The 24,344-nt window shown below is 40.4% G+C and overlaps 1 protein-coding gene across 1 annotated transcript; it reads right to left on the bottom strand.

Moving 5' to 3' along the window:
* Positions 1-20,693: 20,693 nt before the first annotated feature.
* On the bottom strand, positions 20,694-21,113 carry LOC142162065 (uncharacterized). The gene has a single exon (XM_075218369.1). It carries the CDS (start codon positions 21,111-21,113, stop codon positions 20,694-20,696), a length of 420 nt encoding a protein of 139 aa, XP_075074470.1.
* Positions 21,114-24,344: the final 3,231 nt, after the last annotated feature.

The raw sequence follows: 24,344 nt of genomic DNA, 5'->3' as shown, positions 1-24,344 counted from the left end.
ATAATCTTCATCAACCGGGTTCTCGGCCAAATGGTCCGCCAAGGCCTGTGCTTTCATTGCAGTCCGGGTTACGTAGACAATGTCAAACTCTGTGAGCAGGATCTGCCACTTTGCAAGCCTCCCTGTGGGCATAGGCTTCTGAAAGATATACTTCAATGGATCCAAGCAAGATATGAGGTAAGTAGTATAAGATGACAAATAATGTTTCAGCTTCTGCGCCACCCAAGTTAGGGCGCAACATATTCTCTCAAGCTGGGTGTACTTAACCTCATACGATGTGAATTTCTTGCTGAGATAATATATGGCCTGCTCCTTCCTGCCAGTGATATCATGTTGACCTAATACACAGCTAAATGAATTGTCCAATACCGTCAAGTATAGAATCATAGGTCTCCCTGGTTCTGGCGGGACCAACACGGGTGGATTTGACAAATACCCTTTTATCCTATCAAACGCCTCCTGACATTCATCTGTCCACCTAACCGCAACGTCTTTCTTTAACAGCTTGAAGATGGGCTCATAAGTTGTCGTGAGCTGAGCAATGAACCTGCTGATATAATTCAATCTCCCCAACAAACTCATCACCTCGGTCTTGTTCTTCGGAGGTGGAAATTCCTGGATGGCCTTGACTTTTGATGAGTCCAATTCAATACCCCAGCGGCTGACTACGAACCCCAGCAACTTTCCAGACGGAACTCCAAAAGCACACTTTATAGGATTAAGCTTGAGATTGTACCTGCGAAGCCCTCAGAAGAACTTCTTCAGATCCCTGACATGGTCAGACTGCCTCCTAGACTTCACGATCACATCATCCACGTATACCTCGATTTCCTAGTGTATCATGTCATGGAATATTGTTGTCATTGCCCTCATGTAGGTTGCCCCTGCAATTTTCAAACCGAATGGCATGACCCGATAGCAGTACGTTCCCCACGGCATGATGAATGCCGTCTTTTCAGCATCTTCCTCATCCATTAAGATCTGATGATAACCCGCATAACAATCTACAAAAGAACCAATCTCATGTTTGGTGCAATTGTCAATCAAGATATGGATGTTCGGCAACGGGAAATTGTCTTTCGGACTTGCTTTGTTGAGATCCTGATAATCAACGCACACCCTGGTCTTGCCATCCTTCTTTGGCACAGGCACAACATTGGCTAACCAGGTGGGATACCGCGTGACCCGAATAACTTTCGCATCGAACTGCTTGGTGACCTCTTCTTTGATCTTTACACTCATATCCGTTTTGAACTTTCTCAGCTTCTGTTTGACAGGAGGGAATGCCGGGTCAGTGGGCAACTTGTGAACCACTAAATCAGTGCTTAGACCCGGCATGTCATCATAGGACCATGCAAAAACGTCTTTGTATTCGAACAGTGCTTTGATTATCTCCTCCCTGAGTTGAGGTTCCAAATGGACACTTATTTTAGTTTCACGGACATTTTCTTGGTCCCCTAAATGTCTGTATCGTTCAAATTAGGTTTGGGCTTTTCCTCAAACTGACTTAGTTCCTTACTAATTTCTTCATATGCCTCATCATCATCAAATTCCAACTCGTCATCACACTCAATTTCTTGTATTATTACTTCAGAGTTAGATTGACTTTTAAAACTGAGCCGAAGATTCCTCATGCATGTCATGTCATTGATATCAGCATAAAAAGAACTGTACAAAAGAAGAAAACAAAAATGAAATTAGAAGAAATGAAGGAAAAGGAACAATTGCATTTCATTGAATATAAAGATAACAGGGTTTTAACATATCCAACTGGACGGAACACAACATGTGAATTATAGATCCTGGAATAATCCAGACAACTAAAAGAAAATCAAAACCCACTACCAAGACTCCTTCCGGATAGGAAGAGGAGTAGCTTCCCAGTTGTTGACTTTTGCACGTGGTCCCACAAATTGCACATCTGCCTTGCTGGACCCTTCCCTAGCCTGAACCATATTGACCTCGGCGAATAACCTTTCGAACCCCTTCTCCAAATATCCATCGGCTCCAATCAGTGGTCCAGAGATCCTTGACAACAGTTGCTTTCTGGTACCTGGCCTGACGAATGACCTAGACAGACGCGGGACTGGCTTTGGCAATGCCCATGCTTTCTTTTTCATTTTCCTAGCTCTTCTCATGTCTGCAACGGTAGGGTTGAACCCCAGACCAAAAGTATCTAGATTCCTTGGAAGGGAGACTGGCTGCACAATACCTTGCAGAGATGTACCCAAACCGTTGCCCGGTATGAAACCGTTTTTCAACATTTTGACAGCTACCATGACTGATGCCGCAACCATCTTTGGAGTTGGCACACACTTGCCTTTCGGAATTTTCTCTACCGATACTGTGTCAGAAACCTGATAAACCCATGGTCCCTTGCCATCGTCAAACTCTATGAACGGCACAATGGCACCATTGGGCACACACAAATTATCTTCGCCATGTACAACAATTTCCTGTCGATCCCATTCAAACTTGACCATTTGATGCAAAGTAGACGGGACTGCTTTGGCAGCATGGATCCAGGGTCATCCCAACAACAGATTGTACGAAACAACCATATCGAGCACCTGGAATTCCATAGTAAATTCAACTGGCCCTATTGTGAGCTCAAGCACTATATCCCCGACTGAATCCTTCCCTCCACCGTCGAATCCCCGAACGCAAATACTGTTCTTGTGAATTCTTTCATCCCCTACTTGCAGCTTATTCAACGTGACGAGAGGACAGATGTTCGTGCTAGACCCATTGTCAACCAGTACCCGAGTAACCATAGAGTCTTCGCATTTCACCGTCAGATAGAGGCTCTATTGTGCTCGGTGCCCTCCACGGGCAACTCATCATCGGAAAAAGTGACTCAGTTTACCTCAAATATCTTGTTAGCTATCTTTTCCAAGTGGTTTACTGAGATTTTGTCAGGAACGTGGGCTTCGTTCAAGATCTTCATCAAAGCTCGACGGTGCTCGTCGGAATGGATCAGTAATGACAAGAGTGAGATCTGGGCCGGTGTTTTCCTCAACTGCTCCACAATGGAATAGTCCTGCACTTTCATCTTTTTCAAAAATTCCTCTGCCTCTTCCTCAGACACAACTTTCTTTACCAAGACTGGATTGTCTTTGGAAGTTTTAGTTCTTCTCAACTCTTCGGGGGCAAAGCATCTCCCCGATCGAGTCAAACCATGGGTCTCACATACTTCTTCTCTAATCTCTTTCCCCTGGTAAGTTACTGTCACTCGTTCATATTTCCACGGGACCGCCCTGCTGCTGATCACTGGCAGCTGAGTTACTGTTTTTATAATAACAGGCTCTATGCGAGCACCCTTCACGACCATGATAGATTTACTTGTAACCCCTGGTACCACCACTTTAGCTTTCTCTGGTTTCACTGCAATAGTACTTGACGACCCTTTCTCGGCTACCACAGCTGGCTTGTTGTCTACCTCTTTCCGCTGGACCACTGATTTCCCACTGGTTACCTTTTCCTTTGAATTGGTTTCACTGGAGCGGATCATCATCACCGTCTGCGAGGGTTTGTTAGCCTCCCCTCCCTTGTGTATCAACTCAATCATATGGGCTTCGTGGTGAGGTGGTAGCAGATTCTAGTTGATGTTTGGTGTTTTTGGGGCATGAACCTCGATCCGATGAGTATCAATGAGATCTTGTACAACTGTTTTTAGTTTCCAGCATTTCTCTGTGTCATGGCCCAGGGCCCCTAAGCAATACTAACAACTCACCGAGCGATTAAGATTTCTGGGAAGAGGGTTCGACACTTTGGCCTCGATCGGATTCAACATACCCAACTGTCTCAGTCTGTGAAATAGGCTGGTATATGATTCTCCCAATGGAGTGAAAGTCTTCTGCTTTTGCACCCTTTCATTCTTAAAGGCTTGATTGGGTCGAAAACCTATTCCAGGGGGGTTTTTGTAGGCTTTTGGGGGTGGATGGGTATTTTGTGGAGTTTGGTAGGACTCTATGGAGCTGGCGCATGCCATTGCGTGTGAGCGAGAGGTTGGGTATAGGTTTGTGAGTGATAGACAGAAAAATGGGGATCTGGCGGTGGATAGTAATATTGTGGTGGGCCATATGGAGTGTGGGGGTATGTTTGGGGATAGGGTCGAGGCTGGTTGTAGAATGGCGGAAGGTTCCTGGCTCCACCCCAAGCTGCCGACTCGATCGTTGCAACATCCTCTTTCTTCTTCTTTCCGAGTACACCCCCAGTACCGTTTTGAATGGCCTGGGTGGTTGCTTTGATTGCTGAGTAACTCATGATCTTATTGGACTTGAGTCCCTCCTCAACCATGCCTCCCATTTTCACAACTTCATTAAAGGACTTGCCCACTGCTGACACCAAATGACCAAAATAAGTGGGCTCCAAAGCCTGCAAGAAATAATCAACCATCTCGTTTTCTTTCATCGGGGGGTCAACCGTCGCTGCTTGATCTCTCCAACGGAACCCATATTCTCGGAAACTCTCACCGGGCTTCTTTTAAATCTTTGTCAATGACAGACGATCTGGGATGATTTTAAGATTGTACTGAAAATGACAGGCGAAGGCTTGGGCCAAATCGTCCCATGTGTACCACCTGCTATGATCTTGTCTGGTGTACCATTCTAGCGCCGACCCACTCAAACTTTGGCTGAAATATGCCATCGGCAATTCATCTCTTCCACCTGCTCCTCTCATCTTGTTACAGAACCCTCTTAAGTGTGCTACCGGGTCGACATGCCCATCGTACAAATCAAACTTGGGCATTTTGAACCCTGCTGGCAACTGAACATCTGGGAACATACATAAATCCTTATAGGCCACACTTACTTGGCCTCCCAGCCCCCTTATATCTCGAAACGATTGCTCTAAGCTTTTGACCTTTCTGATCATTTCTTCATGCTCAGGATTCCTGGGTGGTTTCTCGGTCTCTGCCGGGATATCAAGATGAGGAGTGTAAGGATATGGTTCTGGAACTTTGAAATTGGATTCTGGGGGATAGTACTGGTTGTCGTGAGTTTGAAACAGGGGTTCACTGGAAGATCTGTGTAATGTAGCGGGTGGGGGTGCCACAAAAACAGGTGTAATTGGCGGGGGAGGGTACGAGACTTGTTTGGGTGGTGGAGCTTGAGAGGTATGGGAAGTGGTGCGTTGGCATTGTTGATAGAGGGGAAAGGCTGGTGATGAGTTCACAGTGGGAGGTTCCTGAGGTTGGGCTGATGGTGGGATATAAGCAGGATTGGCGGGATAAACTGGTGGCGGATGCCCCTTCGCCCAAGCTTGGTACATTTCGGCCATCTGCAGTTTCAACTTATACATTTCCTCCCTTATTGCATTAACGTCCATTTCTTCCATCTCTTTTGATGGATCGATAACATTTGTTTCTGGTTCCTGGGCGACCATATTCAGCCTGTCTTTTGATCGGGTGTTGTAGGAGTGAGTTGCCACAATGCCAGTCAACTAACCACCTGCCTGAACTGAAAACATCAAACAAACAACCTTGTTAGCGATTAGGCTTTAACAGATTGACAACCGTACATTGGGCATGAATGCACCTAGACAGTTAACCGTCTCTATTATATTTTTGATCGGTTGCATGCGTCATCCCGACCTTTTCATTCTTTTAATTGCAAACATCCCCTTTTCTTTTCTTTTCTTTCCTTTCATTCTGGCCTCTGTTCTCTCTTTGTTTTTACTCTCTCTTATTTTCTTTTGTTCTTTCTTGTTTTTCCGCTCTTTCCTTTTCTTTACTCTCTTATTTTTCCTCTTATTTCTTTCCCCTTTTTTCTTTCTTTTTTCCTTCTTTTCCTTCTTTTGGTTATGGTCGAATCCTATAGAGATTGCCTACGTATCATGACCCTGCATGAATCAGACCAAGCGTAGTTCTGGTGGATAAGTGTAAAATAAAGTAAAAACATTTGGGATTTTCAATTTTCATATAAAAATGCTATTACAAAGACTGAAACTAACAGACTTGAAAGAAACTAATAGACTCGAGATACAGACTCAAAAACAAACAATTCTGCATGCTCTAATAACAGAAATACAGACTCCAAAACAACTGGAAGACTTTAACGAAAAGAAAACACAGACTCAAGAAATCACGAATACATCAGTGCCTCAACTGCCCCTGGGACCCACAGGGCGGCATTCGGCCTTGCTATAGGCCGACTTGCTAAATCCTCCTGAAGGCGGTAGAGATCTTCCATTACCCGGCGAACAAAAATCATCACAGTGGCGAAGAACATAGATCTCGTCATATCCTCACAGCTGTCGCACTTCATTGCGATATAGTTGGCAACCCTTTTGACTCGCTCTCTTATGACGCCCTTCTCTTGCAAAAAACGCCCAATTTGTTTGGTTCTGTCTTCCAAAGTTCGTTCGGCTACCTGGTTCTGCTCTTGGAGTTGTTGCAAGTCCCTTTCTAGCCGCGCCATTAAGGCGTAACAATGTTCTCTTTCAGCCTTAAATTTTTTGTCTTGTTTAGCCATTTCCCCCTCGAGGTTGCCGATTGCCTTTTCCCAACCTGTGACCCCTCTTTCATATCTTTCTTTCATCTGTTGAACGAAAGCTGCACACCCCTTGGCATTTTTGGAAAACCTTGCCCGTGCTTTTGCTAGTTCAGACTCAACTTTCTGCAGGTCATCTTCGTAGTCACGTACCTTTTGAGTGAGGTTGTAAATGAGCCTCTCATCTTTCCTGCTTCGGCCTGGGTTCTCGGCTTCAATTTTCAACTATCGAACTTGAGCTCTGAGGGCCTCGTTTTCTCGCACCAATCTTCTCCTTTCACCTTCGGCCTCTTGTGCCTACAAGTCATTGTTGAAGGTGACATTTCTCAATTCTTCTCGCAGACCGTGGATAATGGCCTTACATTCCTTCTCCTTCTCCCCCCCAAGCTAACCTCTCTTGAATTTTATCATCAAAGGCTTGAACATGAGGCCTTTTGGCGGGCCTCTCGGGCTTCGGCTCATTGTTTACATAAGATATCTCCTCAAACCAAGCAGCATAATTTGGATCAACTTCCCCCTTGGCGACGTCTGGTACTGGGTGCCGTTCTTGAGATACCGGCAGCTATTCCAATCCTGCTGAACTATAGCCTCAGGCAATGCGGCTTCTAGATGCAACTCTATGACCTGGATGCTTAGATCTTCATCTTCAGGCACAATCTGATAACTCCCCAATTGCCTCAAGACCCTCTACGGTGCATATGGCTGAATACTCTTTACACCCATTATCCTCAAGTATCCTTTGGTAGCGGTCATATAGATGGCTTCTGTCCTCGGGAGCCATCCTATGGTCCACCCAACCTGACCTGCGTAAAGAGTTTTCAAATGAGAAACCCATGCTTCAAATCCTTCTGGTGTGTTGTAATCTTTTATCCTCTCCTCGTAACTAATGATGAAGTTGTTTGGGCTCAAACCGTAACTCATGAATCTGGGATGATGGCGAATATGCTCGATCAACCACATTTGCAGAATGGTACTGCAACCCTCATAAAACTGAGCCCCTGCTTTGCATACAGTCAATGCGCGATAGATATCTGCTACCACCAACGGGGCAAGTGTAAGATCTTCCTTGGTAGTGAGGATTTGTGCAATTCTAGCCATACGAATGTCCACCGTTCCTTTATCATTTGAAAAAACCATGATCCCCAAGAATGCCACAATAAATGCGAACCAACGATGAATTTGCTAAAGGCCCTTGTTTTGTTTATTGCTCAGGCCCTTTTCATGCGTTTCAAAACCAGAGGAATGCCCGAACCTGAAGTATAAGAAATGGAAAGCACAACACCCGTTGCTCACCCGTTCCTTATTTGTCTGTTTACTAATATTAAAGAGGTGAAAGAACTTGTACACCGATGGAGCCCTTGGAAATATGAGCTGTTGCTTCCTCAAGTCCCGCCCGAATTCAATGTACCCGACTATTTCCTCCAAAGTAGGGGTGATCTCGAAATCTGAGAAATGAAAGATATTGTGGACAAGATCCCAGAACGTTACCAAAGCTTTGACCAGTTCTTCCCGTGGTTTTATTTCAAAGATGTCTATAAGAGAACCCAAGTGCTTTTTCACCCATTTCTGACCATCTTCATCTAGATCATTCCACCACATACGCAAGTGTACCCGAGACTGTTCCCTGACCACTTCTGGCGGTTCTTAGATGGTACTCATTGTTCCTATAGAGGATTAAGGTTAGGGTTTGACTCGAGTTGACCCTTTTGTAAACAGTCTTTAGAAAAAGAAAAGAAAAAGAACAAATAAAAGAAGAAAAGAACCATAATCTCTTCCCCTGTATGCCAACTTTAGCCAAATGGCTGTTTCTGCAACGCGGCCCCTTCTCAATTTCACGCGAATTTTGAGGCCGGGGGAATTACTTTATGACCCCTCACAAGATTGCCCATTCTTTTATTAAAATAGCCTTTCGACAACTGAAAAATACTTTGCAGATACCTCGACAAGAACGGTTTAAGACATAGCCGAAGCTGGGTCGGCTTATTTTGACCAAAATCAAGGTTGAATTCATTCGACCATCGACTCTCTTTTATTGTTTTTCTTTTTCTCTTATTTTCAAAAATAAGGCCGAACCTTATGTAGGTTGCCTACGTATCCCACATTCGGTAAGAATCAGACCTTCGTAGTTTGGTCATATTTGAGATAACACAGTGTTTGACTCTTTTAAAAATAACCCCCCTTTTTTTTCGAAAATTTTTTGGGTAAAGTTTTAGGGCGCTTTTCAAATACCGGGATGTTTTAGAACCGGGTTTTATTTCCTTCCCTATATCACTCTTGGTTTTCCTTTCTTCTTTTTCCGTTATATTATCCCTAGCCGGTCAGCATGCAAGCCAAAACAAATAAATATTCACATAGCACATAGGATGCATCAGGATGGTCTGTTATTTCGGGCGCACCTGTCCTAGACGGACCCAACCCCTATGTTGAGTCCCCTAAGTTAAATGCACATGATGTAAACAAACGTTCCAACTAGGGATCCGACATGGGGCTATGTTTTTCTAAGTTTAAATCCTGCGGTTTTGGTCTAGACTTGGGGTACCCGAGCGGACAACTAGGGCCGAGGAGGGGGCGACGTACCGGGAGCACTAAAGTCTACTCGGCCTTGTCGCTTGCCTAGCCTCATTCTATTTGGTATAATTTCTACAGAAAATGCGGGCCACGCGAACGTGTGCACCATTTTCAGAAGACTCAGAGGGATGGCGTAAGAAGACAATTATATACAATTCCAACAATACCAAAGCGGTAAACAGATAGCAATTAGCATAAAGGTTCACAGAATACAGTATTATGAACAATAAATAAAGCCAAGTAAAAATCATGAAACAAGCTCGAATTCTTGAACCCTGAACCAGAGATTCTGGGTTCGATCCCCAGCAAAGTCGCCAGAGCTGTCACATCTCCTTTTTACTACACCCCGTAGAGGGTATAAATATAAGGGAGTTTTTCCAATTAAAGGACAATCGAAACGGGATTGTTTATTTATTAAAAATCAGAGTCGCCACTTGGGATAATTTATGGTATCCCAAGTCACCGGTTAAAATTATGAATCGAGGAAGGGTGACTCTGTTTAACAGTCCGCGAACCAGAAATTCGGGTAAGAAATTCTGTTAACCCGGGAGAAGGTGTTAGGCATTCCCGAGTTCCGTGGTTCTAGCATGGTCTCTTTGATCATACTTGGCTTATCGAAATTATTTAATTACTGACTTTAGACCCTATGTGCATTTATCCTTTACCGCTTTTAAATCACTTGATTATTCGTAGTTAAAGGATCGAGTTACGCGTACGTATACCCTTTCCCTTTGGCGCGTCAAAAATCATGTCACGCGAACGTGTCCACAATTAATAACACTTGATTATTATATATGAAAAGATTTGGCCAAAGTTGCGCGTATCTAAAGCAAACTATAAACACTTGTCATTTTGTATGATTAAATGGTATATGACGCGCCTCAGACTATATGAGCTAATTTAATTAATACCCTACGAAAACCCGTTTTATTATTAAGAAGGTTTGCTCAAAATTGCGCGAACGCATATTCCTAATTAGTTTTTAGAATTGTAATCATGTCACGCGAACGTGTACACAATCACAATTGTATTTTAAACGGCACTAAAGGTTTCTCTACGAATATTCAACAATTATTCCTAAAATTGAGTTAGGATTGCTAAGGCCACAAGTTACGGGCTAGCTACACTGTGAAAAGCAAACGGGCTAACTCAAGGCACGTGGATTTGCAGCACAGAAGTGTTAATGTGGAGAAGGCCCTGGCAGCTCATTTGCTAGGCCCATATTCTTTTGCTTGAAATTACATCCTTTAAATCTGGTCACATGACCAGTTTGAAGATCCAGGTGAGCTGGACATAATCCCCAAGAATCAGCACAAACCATTGTCCAAAACCTGATTTCTTAAAGCCCAAAGCTATTTCTCTAATAATTCATGAGAAACACCCTCGCAAAGAATCATACCACCGGGCATGCATTAAAACTAACGATTGAATCATGAAGACTAACAGTTAAGCTTCGATCCGAATCCAACAAACTTTAGCGGAATAAAACAAATTTCGATATAAGAACGGACAAAGACAACAAAGCTACAACTTATGAAAATAAACCTTACAATGAACACATTAAAACAAATACATAGTCCTTGAAAAATGCAGGTAGGTCCTGGGCAGATTCTCCTCAGTAACCAAACGTATATCACGAGGAGTATGGACTGAACCATACTTTCACATTTTTGAAAGGTTAAACAAGCACTAGAAATCAGATCCAATGGAACTAACCAGCAAATCAAACCAATGAGAGCCACAATCAGAATTTGCACCCAGAATAATGAATCGATGCACTGCTTGCACAGTGCGAAACAAGGCAAATTTTAAGCTAAACAATTAAAGGTGAACATGGTACAGGGAAGGTCAAACTACTCTACACATTCTAACAGTTTCCCAAAGACATGAGTGACATTCATGAATAAGACATAGGTGTGGCTGAGCTTAGCACTGACTTACAGCACTGTAATAGTCCAATAGTCTAACATGATTTATAACATATTGGTGCAAATCCCAAGTCTGAAAAGGAAATAGGCTACAAACTATATGACTAACTACTCATAATGATTAATGAGAGAAATGTGCATAAATCACAAGAAGACCAATAGCCTCTGCTTGAAAGAACAAAACAACCATTTCAGCTTGATTTCATAGGCTTCTGATCTAGATCTACCCAAGGTTCAAATGTCCTTACATACCTGAAAATGTGAAGAAAGCAACAACGAGATAATCATAAAACCCAGTAACAGTAACAAGCAGCAAAGTGGACCTCAAATCCAGTGGAACAGTGTACCAAAACAACTCAAAATTCCAGAAAATGCAAGTCAGCAGACCAGATTGCGGTGTCAAACACACTCTCACACAAGCAAACACCCAACACCTAGCCATAATGACCAAGTATCAAGCCATCTTAGCCCTCGATTGTTCAGAGATCATTTCAGAAGTGAGAGCCTCAAGAATTACAAAAAAACTTTCAATGGAACAATGACTTTTTTTTAGTTGTTCTGATTTCTCCTGTATTTCAGCCTTTTCAGTCTCTCTAAGGTGTAAAAAACTGACTTGAATGAGAAGAAAGCTTTCTTTTTAAAGGCTGAGGGTCTGCTGTGTGCTTTCCAAGGCAAGGCAGTCAGATTTTCTAAAATACCCTAATAGGGCATCTTTCAAAACTGATTTTTGGACAGCTGTCCATTTCCTTCAGATATTTTCAACTTACAGCCTATTTTCCCCAACCATTTTGGGCAGCTGTCCATTTAGGAAGCTTCCCATCAGTTATTTAAAGATTCTTTAAGTTGAAACAATCTTCAAATTACCCCTAAAATTCCCCATTATTCACTTACCCCCCTTAAATTCTGAATGCTCACAATCTCAATAACAGTAAACAAACGGGTTGACACTTTCAAACAAATTGAAATCCAAAACAACTATTGAAATTATGAGAAACTGGCTTGAATACCCTTCACACATAAACATGAATTCAAAAAATATTTTTGAAACAAGAATTAATGCAAACGATGAACTATACTTGACTCAGTTCCAAAATTAATTCACAAAATGTGACATGAAACCCAGCGAAAAAAAAAATAAAATCTCGTGAATTGAAACCAAATTAAACGCAAACCTTACGAAGCTGATTGTCATCGACAACTACGCAAACAAGCTAACTAACAATCTCGCAATCAGAACATAATGCAATTAATCAAGAGACGAAAATTCTGAAAAGCTATAAAACAAACCAAGCAAACAAACAGAAGAGATCAACAGAAACCAATCGATGCAAAGGGAAATTATCCCAAACCTGCTTCGGCAAGAACCACATGAACTCGAACAACCTTGGAGGAAGCAGTGAACCTTTGACGGTCATTAATCGGTTGTCCTTAACAAAAGACAAATGATTAATGACAGTATTAGGTTCACTTGACCTTGCTAAGCCGGAAAAGAATCCCAAGGAGATACTTTGCTATCCGGACCTCTACTCTACCACTAACGGGCCATTTTAAGATGAAACCAACATGTATTTGAGGCAGGAAGGAGATGAGGGGTTGCATGGTGTGATTTTGGGTGGATCTGGGAATTTTAGGGTTTTCGGTGCTAACCTCAGATCTAAGATTCGAGGCGATGGAAGGGGATTCAAGAGGAACTGTGTGGAGATTTGGGATGGGGAGGTGGAAAGGAGTTCAGGGTGTTAATTTGGTGGCGATTGGACGCCGGCGCCGCCACCGGACGGTGGGGAATTCTGGGGCGGCTACTAGGGTTTGGGGGGCAGGGTTTCTGAAGTTGGGGTGTTGGGGACGATGAACTGAGGGGTATGTGTGTGTGTATTCGAACATATATATACTCCCCCAACTTTAGTTCCGAGCTGTTAGATCAAGTAAGGATCAACGACTCAGATTGGCAATGGTCGAAACGACGTTGTTTTATTTGAAAGGGGGATCCGGACTGGGTATAAGTGGATTTGGGCCAGAACTAGGTGGGTATGAGGGGGATGGGGCAATTGGGCTGAAGGGGTGGGGGGGGGGGGGGTTACATAAATGGCCCAAATCGAATTTCCCTTTGTTTTTTGAATCTTTTCTTCTTTTTTTCAATTTCCAAATTTCTTTTCTTTCCAAAATTAGAAATAAATCCTAAATTATTAAAACTAATATTATCCTATCAAATTAAACTAGTTAATCTCTAAAAATAATTACCGTACTAATTAAATACCAACTTAAAGAAAGCTAACAAAATTCGAGAAATTAAAATGAGAATGCAAAAATGAACTATTTTTTGTGATTTTCCAGTTTTATAAACACTAAATTACTAATTATTTCAAACATGCAAAAATTAAATCCTAAATGCAAATGTAGTATATTTTGTATTTTTCATTCATTAACAAATGAAATGCACAGACAAAAAATACAAATAATTAACAGCAAATGCCACAAAATCCACAAAATTGCAAATAATGAAACAAAATTACTTTGTTTTGAATTTATGGGAGTATTTCATGTAGGGCACAAAACACATGCTCACAGCTATCTACTCACAATTTTTGTGTGTCACCTACAGAAATAGTCTACGCCCTCGAGAAACTCGAAACGAAAGTGAAGTGGCTGACGAAGATGAGATCAGCCCCGAACACTAGGAAATCCGACGCACTCTGTGAGTTTCACCAGGAACGTGGGCACAAAACAAAAGACTTCATCGCTCTCAAACAAGAAGTCGTAAACATGTTACAGTAAGGGCACCTCAATGAGCTACTAAGCGATAAGGGGAGGACCGTCTTCGCCAGAGGACATGAACATCAAGGCTTGCCTTAGCCGCCTTCGCCAGCTCGTACCATTAACATGATCATCGCGGCGGCGGCGATGCCTATATCAACATCGTGAAGTTTACTACCACTTACAAGCTCAAGCGGTCTATCACCCGTAAGCTGTATGACAAACTCGAAGAAAGTATCATCTTCGACAAGTCGGATGCCGACAGTTTGGCTTTCCCTCATAATGATGCCATTGTTATTACTTTATGCATTTTAGATACCAATGTCAAATTCATCATAGTGGATGATGGAAGCGGTGCGTGCATTATCCATCCTCGATTCCTTACCCAAATAAGGCTCGAGGATAGTATAGTGTCGCGTTACATCACGCTAACCAATTTTAATAATACAGTTGAGCGGACATCCGAGGAATTCACACTCCCCATCTTGGTTGGCGGCGTGACTCTGGAGACGACATTCCACATCATGGACCAGGCCACTGCGTACAACATCATAGTGGGACGACCGTGAATACACCCCATGAGAGCCATCCCCTGTAGCCTATACCAAGTAATTAAGTTCCCAACACCATGGGGGATATTCACCATACGTAGGGAACAACGTACATCCCGGGAATACTACACATTTCCTTGGGATGCACAGACACCTAACAGAAAAAAGAAAAAGAAAAAGAGGCATAGCAATCAACAAGGTCGAGGTCGAAGCAAGGAGAGACTGGGGACATCATCATGGATCCTGACACGATTGAGGCTGCAGGTTCGACCATAGAAGACCTCGACCTCGTTTAGTTAGACCTCAACGACCATAGCAAGAAGGCCTATATCGGTTGCAAACTTCGAGAACCAGGTAAATTCATTCAATTCTTAATAGCTAATGCAAATTTGCTTGCTTTCAGTCATACAGATATTCCGAGCATCCTAAAGGAAACCGCCACAAACAAATTAAATGTCGACCCATTCCACCCCCATTATGGCAAGTTAGGCATAAATTCAACTCTGCCATCAACGATGTAGTCCGCAAAGAGGTGGAATAACTGTTAGAGAACGGCTCCATCAGGGAGTTGAAGTACCCTAAGTGGATCGTCAATGTATTGATGGTCAAAAAGAAAAATAGAAAATGGCGGATGTGCGTGGATTTCACATACTTGAACAAAGCATGTCCAAAAGATTCGTTTTCATTACCCCATATCCACCAACTCATCGACACTACAGCCCGGCACGACCTATTGAGTTTCTTGGACGCTTACTTAGGCTATAACCAAATTCTTATGGAGGAGGAAGACTAGGAGAAGACCACGTTCATCACCCATCAAGGAACGTATTGCTATAGGTCAAAATTCATTTTAGTCGAAATAGTGTTAGTAAAATATTCATGCTATGCTGCGCGTCGTAATGATCTAATTATCAATGAAGGCAGGGGTCGAAGAAATAGCAGGAATGTGGTGAAAGAATCAGCAAGACCAAATTCGTAGAGTTGTCATCAAGGCCGAGGTCGAGCACCCTTAACAGAGCTGTAGCAGCTGGTTTCGAGATAGGACATAAAAGAGAAATATTCTAGTGAATAATTCTCTGCACTTATACTATTAGGGTTTTTAGGAACATGTTCCTTATAAATAGGAAGAGACATAATGATAGGGGGCATGTGATATTCATTTTTAAAAAGTCACTTTGACTTGAGAAAGAGAATCGGATCTCATTGCTAAGATGCAAACAATACCTTTTCACTGAGAGTCTTGTCAATACTTTTTCACTAGATCTGAGAATAACTCAAATATTCAAGAGATTGTCTATCATTCATCATTGTCAGAAAGAACATCCACTTATTCCATCCTTTCCTGGGTGACTCATTCCTTTTATTTACTTAAATATCATTTGTTGCTATTCATTGATATTGAATGCTACACTATTGCATTTGATCTCTTTGGATATTTATTGCATGTTACCGCTACTGTCCGACTATATCTATATAGTGTTTGTTGCTTTTTCAAGAACTTCATTTTAGGGATATTATTGTTAGTTAAGATTAACAATCTTTTATATAAATTTAATTATTTGAACCAAGATCTATATTTTTAGTCAATCATTTTTGACAGTTGATATTGTAATCAACCTAACTTGACTTAAGACATGCATATGAACCAGTAAGCTCATAAAACACAAAATTTTTGTTAAGAAAAATATTACATCGGTGAGAGAAATACATAAGTAATTAATTCTTACAAACTTCGCCACTATCTGGGAGAGGGGGGTGGGGTTCGTTATAAGATAGACTTATATTCTCTATTCAAACAAGTGAAGGGACTAGGGAGTGATTTTACTTGATCTCAATTCTTCATGCAAGATAAAATCATGAAAAATAAGATGGAAAAATGAACAAGGGTCGACTTAATATACGAAGTAAAAGGAAATAAAAGTAGAGTGAGAATTATATTAAAGTATTATTAGTCAATTTACTACGTACACATAAATCCAAAATAAGTGTTATACGGCCAAAATTATTAAAATAGATAAATAAGTAGGTAACAACTCGTATGCATGAAGATGAAGCAATAATCACAGGTCAATTATAAGAAGATGAATTTGTTCCTGACCCAAATATAAGTGCGGGTCATGCGCCGAAAGCAGATTCAGAGGAATTCTTAGTTCATTAATATCTGCTGTAAATTCTCACGTAAATACTTTCGTTCTTTCTAAAATAAAAAATAATAAGAATATTAGATTTATGCAATACGTTTACCTTATTTAAATAAAAGCAATAAACTAGAATTCAAATCAAGATTTAGAGGGGAAAAAAGTAGGAGGGCACCGAGAAAAATTTAGAACATAATAACTGTTAATTCATTGATCCTCAATGTAATCTGAGGATTTGATTTAGAATTAAAACCCTAATAATGAGAGGAGAAAGAGAAATGAGAGGAGCAAAATATCTGATGAGAGAAAATGAATTTGTTATTATGTTTAGAATCTTCTGTTGTTAGTGGTGTATATACAAAATAAATGACTAAATGAAAAATGGGCCGGGTATATAGTAAGGCCCAAACTAAGTACAAAACTATGAGGCCCAATAGGTGATCCATTTAGCTGGCTGAGGCCGAATATTGTCAACACCCCCTCAAGCTAGAGGGTGTAGACACTCCAAGCTTGCCTAAAATTGATGATGTAGAGGACCATGCAGTGGCTTGGTAACCATGTCAGCAAGCTGGGCAGAGTTGGGAACAAACTGAAGGGATATTAAGCCAGAAAGCAAGCTGTCTCGAACATAGTGACAATCAACTTCAATATGGTTGGTGCGTTCATGAAATACTGGGTTCTTGGCAATGTGCAGAGCTGCCTGACTATCATAGAAGATAGAAATAGGGGCAAAAATATGAAGGCCCAAATCACCAAGTAAACAAGTTAGCCAAGAAACATCAGCCACAACCATCCTTAATGCTCTATATTCAGCTTCAGCTGAAGAGAGAGAGACAATGGGTTGCTTCTTACTCTTCCAAGAAATTAGACTGCCCCCAAGAGTGATGTGGAACCCAATCACAGATCTCCTTGAAGCAGCACATGCAGCCTAGTCAGAGTCTGAATATGCTAGAAGGGAAAGATCAGAGCTGGCAGAGAGTAGAATACCCTGAGCAGGGGCATTCAAGAGATATCTGGGGACATGTAGAGCTCCCAGCATATGAGGAACATGTGGGGATTGTGGCTGAGGTGTTGTACTGTAAAGGATATATCAGGCCTGGTGTGCTGCAGGAAGTTGAGTTTTCCAACTAACCTCCTGAAAGTGGTAGGATCAAGTAGGGGATCATGCATGTTAGGAACCAGCTTCACACTAGGATCCAAATAAGTGGTAGCAGGTGTGAAGTGGTCACAATGAAACTCAGAAAGTAGGTCAAAAGTATATTTGTGTTGAGTCATAAGATAACCATGGTCATGAGGAGTAACTTCCAAACCCAAGAAGTGATGGATAAACCCCAAGTCCTTAATCTTAAATTGAGCATCCAGGGAACCTTTCAAAGCATTCAACTCATCAAGGTCATCACTAATAAAATGTCATCTACATAGACAGCCAAAACCACCAAAAAGGCACCAGAAGACCTGATGAACAGAGAATAGTCATTTTTGCTGGATATGTAGCCCCTAGATAGCAAGGATTCAGACAGCTTGGCAAACAATTGTCTGGATGCTTGCTTGAGGCCATAAATTGATTTCTGAAACTTGCACACCAAAGGAGAAGAGGTAGAAGAAGAAGGAGAGACTTCCAAAATAGGAGGAAACTTCATGTAGACCTCTTCATAGAGATCACTATACAAGAAAGCATTGTTGACATCCAATTGGAAAACAGTTCAACCTCTTTTTACAACTAGAGTGAGAAAACATCTGATGGTAGTGAGTTTAACTACAGGGGAAAAAGTCTCAGCGTAATCAACACCTTCTCTTTGTGTTCCCCCTCTTATCACAAGTCTGACCTTATACCTCTCAATAGAGCCATCAAATTTGTGTTTGATTTTATACACCCATTTGCAGTGAATAACCTTTTTATGAGGAGTAAGGGGAACAATATCCCAAGTGTGTTTAGCTTCAAGTTCTTGAAATTCCTTTAGCATGACCTCTTGCTAAGCAGGAATGGAGATAACCTGCTAGTAAAATTGAGGCTCATGCATGTGTATTTCACCACTAGGAACCTGAGGAGACACAAAAGCAGAAAAAGAAGAAGGAAAAGCAAAAGTACAAACAAAATCTTTAAGGTATTTAGGAACCTGAATAGGCCTACCAGATCTCCTAAGTTCAGGAACTGGAACAGGAGGAGGAAAAGGGATGGAAAAGAATCAGGGGAAGCAGAAGGTGAAACAGAAGGAGAAACCTCAACAGGAATAGAAGGGGAATCCTCAACAGGAACAGAAAGAGAAACCTCAACATAATCAGAAGGGGGAGGGAAAGTAGAAGAAGGAGAAGGGGAATAATAAGGAAAGATATGTTCATAAAAAACATCTCTAGAGAAAAAAGATAGAAATAGATGACAAGTTAAGTAGTTCGTACCCCTTTTTCCCACAAGGGTACCCCAAGAAAATAGTAGATATAGATCTAGATTGGAACTTATCTCTACCAGGTTTATGACTGGCTGCATGACAGAGACAACCAAATGACTTCAAGTGATCATAGGAGGGATAATGACCATGTAGTTTCTCAAAAGGTGAGATGTTGTGTAGGACTGTGGAGGAAATTCTATTAATGATATATATAGCAGTAAGAACACATTCACGTCAGTACTTGAGAGGGAGTTTGGATTGGAATAAAAGTGCCCTAGAGACTTCTAAGGGATGTTTGTGTTTTCTTTCAACAATTTCATGTCTGGTGAAGTATACCATTATAAGTAAAGAATTGTTGGAGTTCAGAACTACTCCCCAGTTGATAGGTATTATCAGATCTAAAACATTTATCAGAAGAATGAAATTGAACTTTTACCACTTGGATGAAAGCTTTAAGAATGGAAAAGCATTGCTCTTGCAAGAGATGAGATGTGTCCATGTCACTCTAGTAAAGTCATCAACTAGAGTGCGAAAATACCTAAAGCTATTGTATGTTTGAGTGTTGTAAAGGCCCCAGATGGCAATGTGAACAAGTTTAAAAGGAAGAGAAATGTGTATAGTACTATCAGGGAGGGGGAAGTCTATGTTGTCTAGCCATTGGACATACATTGCATAAAAATGGTTGTTTGGATGACACCTTATTTGACAGAAATAAAATGGATCTCATCTTGGAAAATGGAATATGACCAAATCTTTGTTGCCAAAACAGATCATCTTTATTAACAACAGATGGATGACAAGATTAAGTATGAAATACAGAATGATCAATAGAATTTGAAACAACATTATTGCTAGGAACAGAAATAGAAACATTAGACTGAGCAGAAGAAGAAACAGAACTAGGAACAAATAAAGGAAAGTGAGAATCAGCTGAATGCAGGAATTATAGTCCATTTGCAGCCTTACAAATTTTCAGAGGCCTCCTTAGAGAAAGGCCCTGTAAAATACAGTTAAAAATAGTGAAGATTGCAAGACATTTGAATTGAAGAAGTAACTTATGCACAGAGATCAAATTGAAATGGAATGAGGGAACTAATAAGATATTATGTAAAATCATATCTGCCCTGAGGATCAAAGAACCAGTAGATATGACCTTTATATCCATTAGGTAGAGTAATTAGGAAAGGTGTTACTAAAGGCTTAAGGTTGTAAAGTAAGTGTTTATGTAGGGTTATGTGGTTGGTGGAACCAGAATCTATGATCCAAGGGTTTAAGCCTAAGTGAGAAACTGCACATGCATGAAAAGAAGCTGAATGCACCTCAGGGTGACTGTACACACCTGTAAAGTTGGCAAATCCTGCATTTTCAGTGACAACATTCTTAGAATAAAGAGTAGGAGATATGTGGACTTGTTGAAGCAGAGTCATGAGATGTTGGTATTGTTCTTTACTAAGTCCATGTCCACTCTCAACAGAGGAATTTGATTTGGTAAACGCAGGGTCCAGAAGATGTTCATCAGACTGAACACAAGCTGCATACCTCCTATTCTTGGTAGACTTGAAATCTGAGGGGAAACCATGTAGCTTATATCACTTATCAATGGTGTGTCCAGGCTTCTTACAATATCTGCATGAAAGATTGGAAGATGAACTAGAACCTCTCTTTGCATCAAATTGGACCCTCTAATTAAAATCCCTAGAAGTGTTCACATGACTAGCTGAAGCATTAAAGGAGGCAGAATCATGGGAGAAACCAGGGACAGGAGTAGAAGTCTCTTTCTGTTTCTCATCATATCGTAGCATGGAGTATGCCTTACTCAGGGAAGGAAGGGAAGGCATCATAAGGATGTTGCTTTTGAAAATAAAATAAGACTCATTCAGACCACTGAGGAATTGATAGATTTATGCTCTTCAATGAATTTGGGGAGAGCACCACAAGAACAAACAGGACCAATATAAGCACTGCTAAGCTCATCCCAAAGACCTCTCTGTTTAGTAAAATAGGTAGCAATATCTAAATGACCTTGGGAGGTAAGACTAATTTCCCTTTGGAGTTGAATGTACTTAGAACCATTAGAAGTACCAAATCTTTCATTAATATCAGTCCATATATCCTTAACAGTATCAAAACACATTACACTGTTGGCTATATCCCTAGACAAAGAGTTTGTTATCCATGCAATGATCATGTCATTGCACCTTTCCCAAAAATGATAATAAGGAGAGTTAAATTTTGGTTTGGATATCCTATCAGTGATGAGACCTAACTTGTTTTTAGCAGATAGGGCAGTAAGCATGTTTTTTGCCAAATGACAAAACCATTTGTTACACCCCACATTTTCGTATATGAAAGTACTCCATAAATAAATTGACGTAAGCTCGAGAATGAGATTATTTTGGAATTATAAATATTATGCTACCAAACAAGTGATAAGAATATTCATGAAAGAGAGAGGGTAAGCAAATCGGAGAAAATAAAATTCCTGAAAGTTTGACAATTTGGGATAAAATATGGTCTGAGCTATTGATAACGCCCAACTATGCCTTTTAAAGGACAAAGTGGTCGCTGCAAATATAATCCGGTTTTAAGTCCGAAATCAAATCCTCAGGGAACTAACCTATCTATTACACTCTTCGGCAATGTTATTATCAACTCAATCAATCTCTAGATGCAAGATGTTTGATCAATAAAGATTGGGTTTTTGTTTAACTACTTCAACTACTATTAAAAACAACAGTAAGCTAAGACAAAGATAATTCAATGGTAAAAAGGTCTAGGGCAGTGATTTCCCCAATTGCTAGCTTAGGTCTTGACTCTTCCGCTATAATCTCGCCATAATACTCTATGAGGATTAAGAGTTATGGGTTATCGTAATTATCTCTCGATCAACTACAATAATTTACTAGAGCATTCTCTCGAACTACTCTAGCTGACAAGAGTTATGCAACTCTAAATTATCCCACCAAAGTTTTGTTATCTCAAAACCCACTTTTAAGTTCAAGTAATGAATCTCTTCAGTTACCCAAAAGTGGTGTTGTTCAACAGCTATCTAACCTAATATTCTTTCTCAAGCAATATAAGGTAATTAGACACGATTAATCAAGGGCCCATTCAATTAATCACCATACTAAACGTAGTTGAACAATCATATCATAAATCCGGCTCGATTATAACAACTTGGGTCAAAACTTTAACCAACAATTGGTTCCATCAACCCTAGATAAGTATTTAGCTACTCATATTAAAATAAGAGAAAACTACTAAATTGTTCATAATATAAAATTGCAAGAATTAAAAGGAGATAGAAAAACTCTAATGTTTGGTTGATCTTCTCACTCTTGTTCTTGCCTCCAAAAGTAGTCTAAAATCAGCTTAACACAATATTGTTTGAGTTTCTAAAGAATATAAGGGTTTTACAAAAGTTTCCCCGATTTTACACTTTGGTCCTCAAACTTTCCAGCAGCGTAAACAGTGCATCGCGGTCATGGCCAACCGCGGTCGACTGCGGTGAATGCTGACCTTTCTGCCTTACGTTGTTAATCTACCGCGGTTCGGTGCCACCACAGTCATGGTGTCCTTCTTGCCCATGCCATTTATGCTTCTTTGTGTTTGGGTACTTCTCGAGTGGGCGTTTTTCTTCACATTATCGCCTCCAAATTACTCCATGTTGCTTCCTCTCATATAATATTCTCTGCTAAACAAAAGAACACTATTTAGAGTATTTTGTTGGCAATTTATCTATAAAACAACAACAAAGTATGGTCATATTAAGGTGTAAATATCAACTATATAGCCTACTATCAGCTATAATACTCGGTATTTATGTATGGCCATGATAATATGATGTATAAAGTGTATTAAAAAGGAATAGTATTTTAAGAAATTTGAGATAATTCTTAATTGTGTGGGTAATTGGTTAATTATTAGACAAGTAGGGGAATTAATGGATTGAGTAGGAAAAAGAGATGGATAATTGAATAAGTATGGGGCACTCACGTGGAAGAACCTCTTAAACCCAAAAATGACTCATTAAGCTATTATTATACTATGAGGCAAGTTGTACAAATAAGTCACTAGACTAAGTGAAAATTCATTTTACACGTAAAGAATTCTTGACCTCTTTAGTGGAAGAGCATAAGACTTTCCAAAATCAAGATAATTAGCATCCTTACCATTTTCCATTCTCACAATCAGAAATATTAAACCATGAAATGATAAGAAGCGATGGAATGTTAGCCATTCTTAAGGCTTTCTACAAAAATGTGAATTTTTGCAAATAGAAGAAATCCAACGAGAACTGTTAGCAACGTAAAATTTTGATGTTCTAAAGGAGTACTGTGCAACCTTTTCCAAGAACATCATACGGATTTTTCCCTACTCCAGTCTCCAGGTATGTTAAGAATACCCCTTCTTCCTTGTGGCATGATCTATACGACAAATGAAACGAGCAAATGCACAATTTTTATAAATGAATCTATTCATAGAAATACTAGGGGTGTCTATATTCTTGATTCCCCATGTGAATTATTATTATATCTTCTGTTCAGGGGTCTCAGAAAAATAAGTATTTCATAAAGTTTATCCGAAAGACATATTGATTTTTATGGCATTCCGAGAAAATCTTATTAATGTATTTCTTATGCATTTCACGCATTTATACATGTGCATTGACCCATGACCAGATGGCATTATATACGCGTATATGTATGTATGTAAGTATGTATGTATGTATGTATGTATGTATGTATGTATGTATGTATGTATGTATGTATGTATGTATGTGTGTATGTATGTATGTATGTATGTATGTATATATGTATGTATGTGGGATATGGGCTATGGGATATGGGAAAAGGTTACGGCGTTATATACGCACCACCACCTGATCAGCTGGTATACGTTGATGATTTTGCCCACAGTGGCCGAGATGATATGATGGGATGCCCTCAGAGGCTTGATAATATTATGAACACATGTACTTATGCACAACATGATATTCATACGCATACGCATGACACTATAAGTATTTCATGATTTACAGAATTGTCCAGACTTATAGATTGCGTCATGTACTCTATATTTCTTCCATGTCTTTTATGTACTTATTTATGTGCCTTACATACTCGGTACATTTCCTTTCATGCCCGCAGGTCCCGATAGACAGGTCGAGAGTCCTCCAAGTAGGCTATCAGCTCAGAGGAAGATGTGGGTGCACTCCATTTGCTCCAGAGTTGTTTATTTAGTCAGTATGATTAGTACATGCATTGATTGGTATGGCGGGGCTCTATCTCGACCTTTATGATATTATGTATTCTTAGATGCTTGTAGACATATGTCATGTGTACGGATTCTTGTATGGCCTTGTCGGTATATATTTTGAGTATATAAAGGATCATGTCGGCCTTATTGGCTCGTATGTCATATGTATAAGTTTGGATTACATGTTGGATCATCCATTGTCGAGTATTTCCCCATGTTTTATTCTACTTATCTCACGATAGCTTCTCTGGCTCATTTACCTATGATA

Source organism: Nicotiana tabacum, chromosome 7 (assembly GCF_000715075.1).
Source record: "Nicotiana tabacum cultivar K326 chromosome 7, ASM71507v2, whole genome shotgun sequence".
Classification (NCBI taxonomy): Eukaryota; Viridiplantae; Streptophyta; class Magnoliopsida; order Solanales; family Solanaceae; genus Nicotiana; species Nicotiana tabacum.
This window is presented reverse-complemented; position numbering and strand designations above follow the sequence as displayed.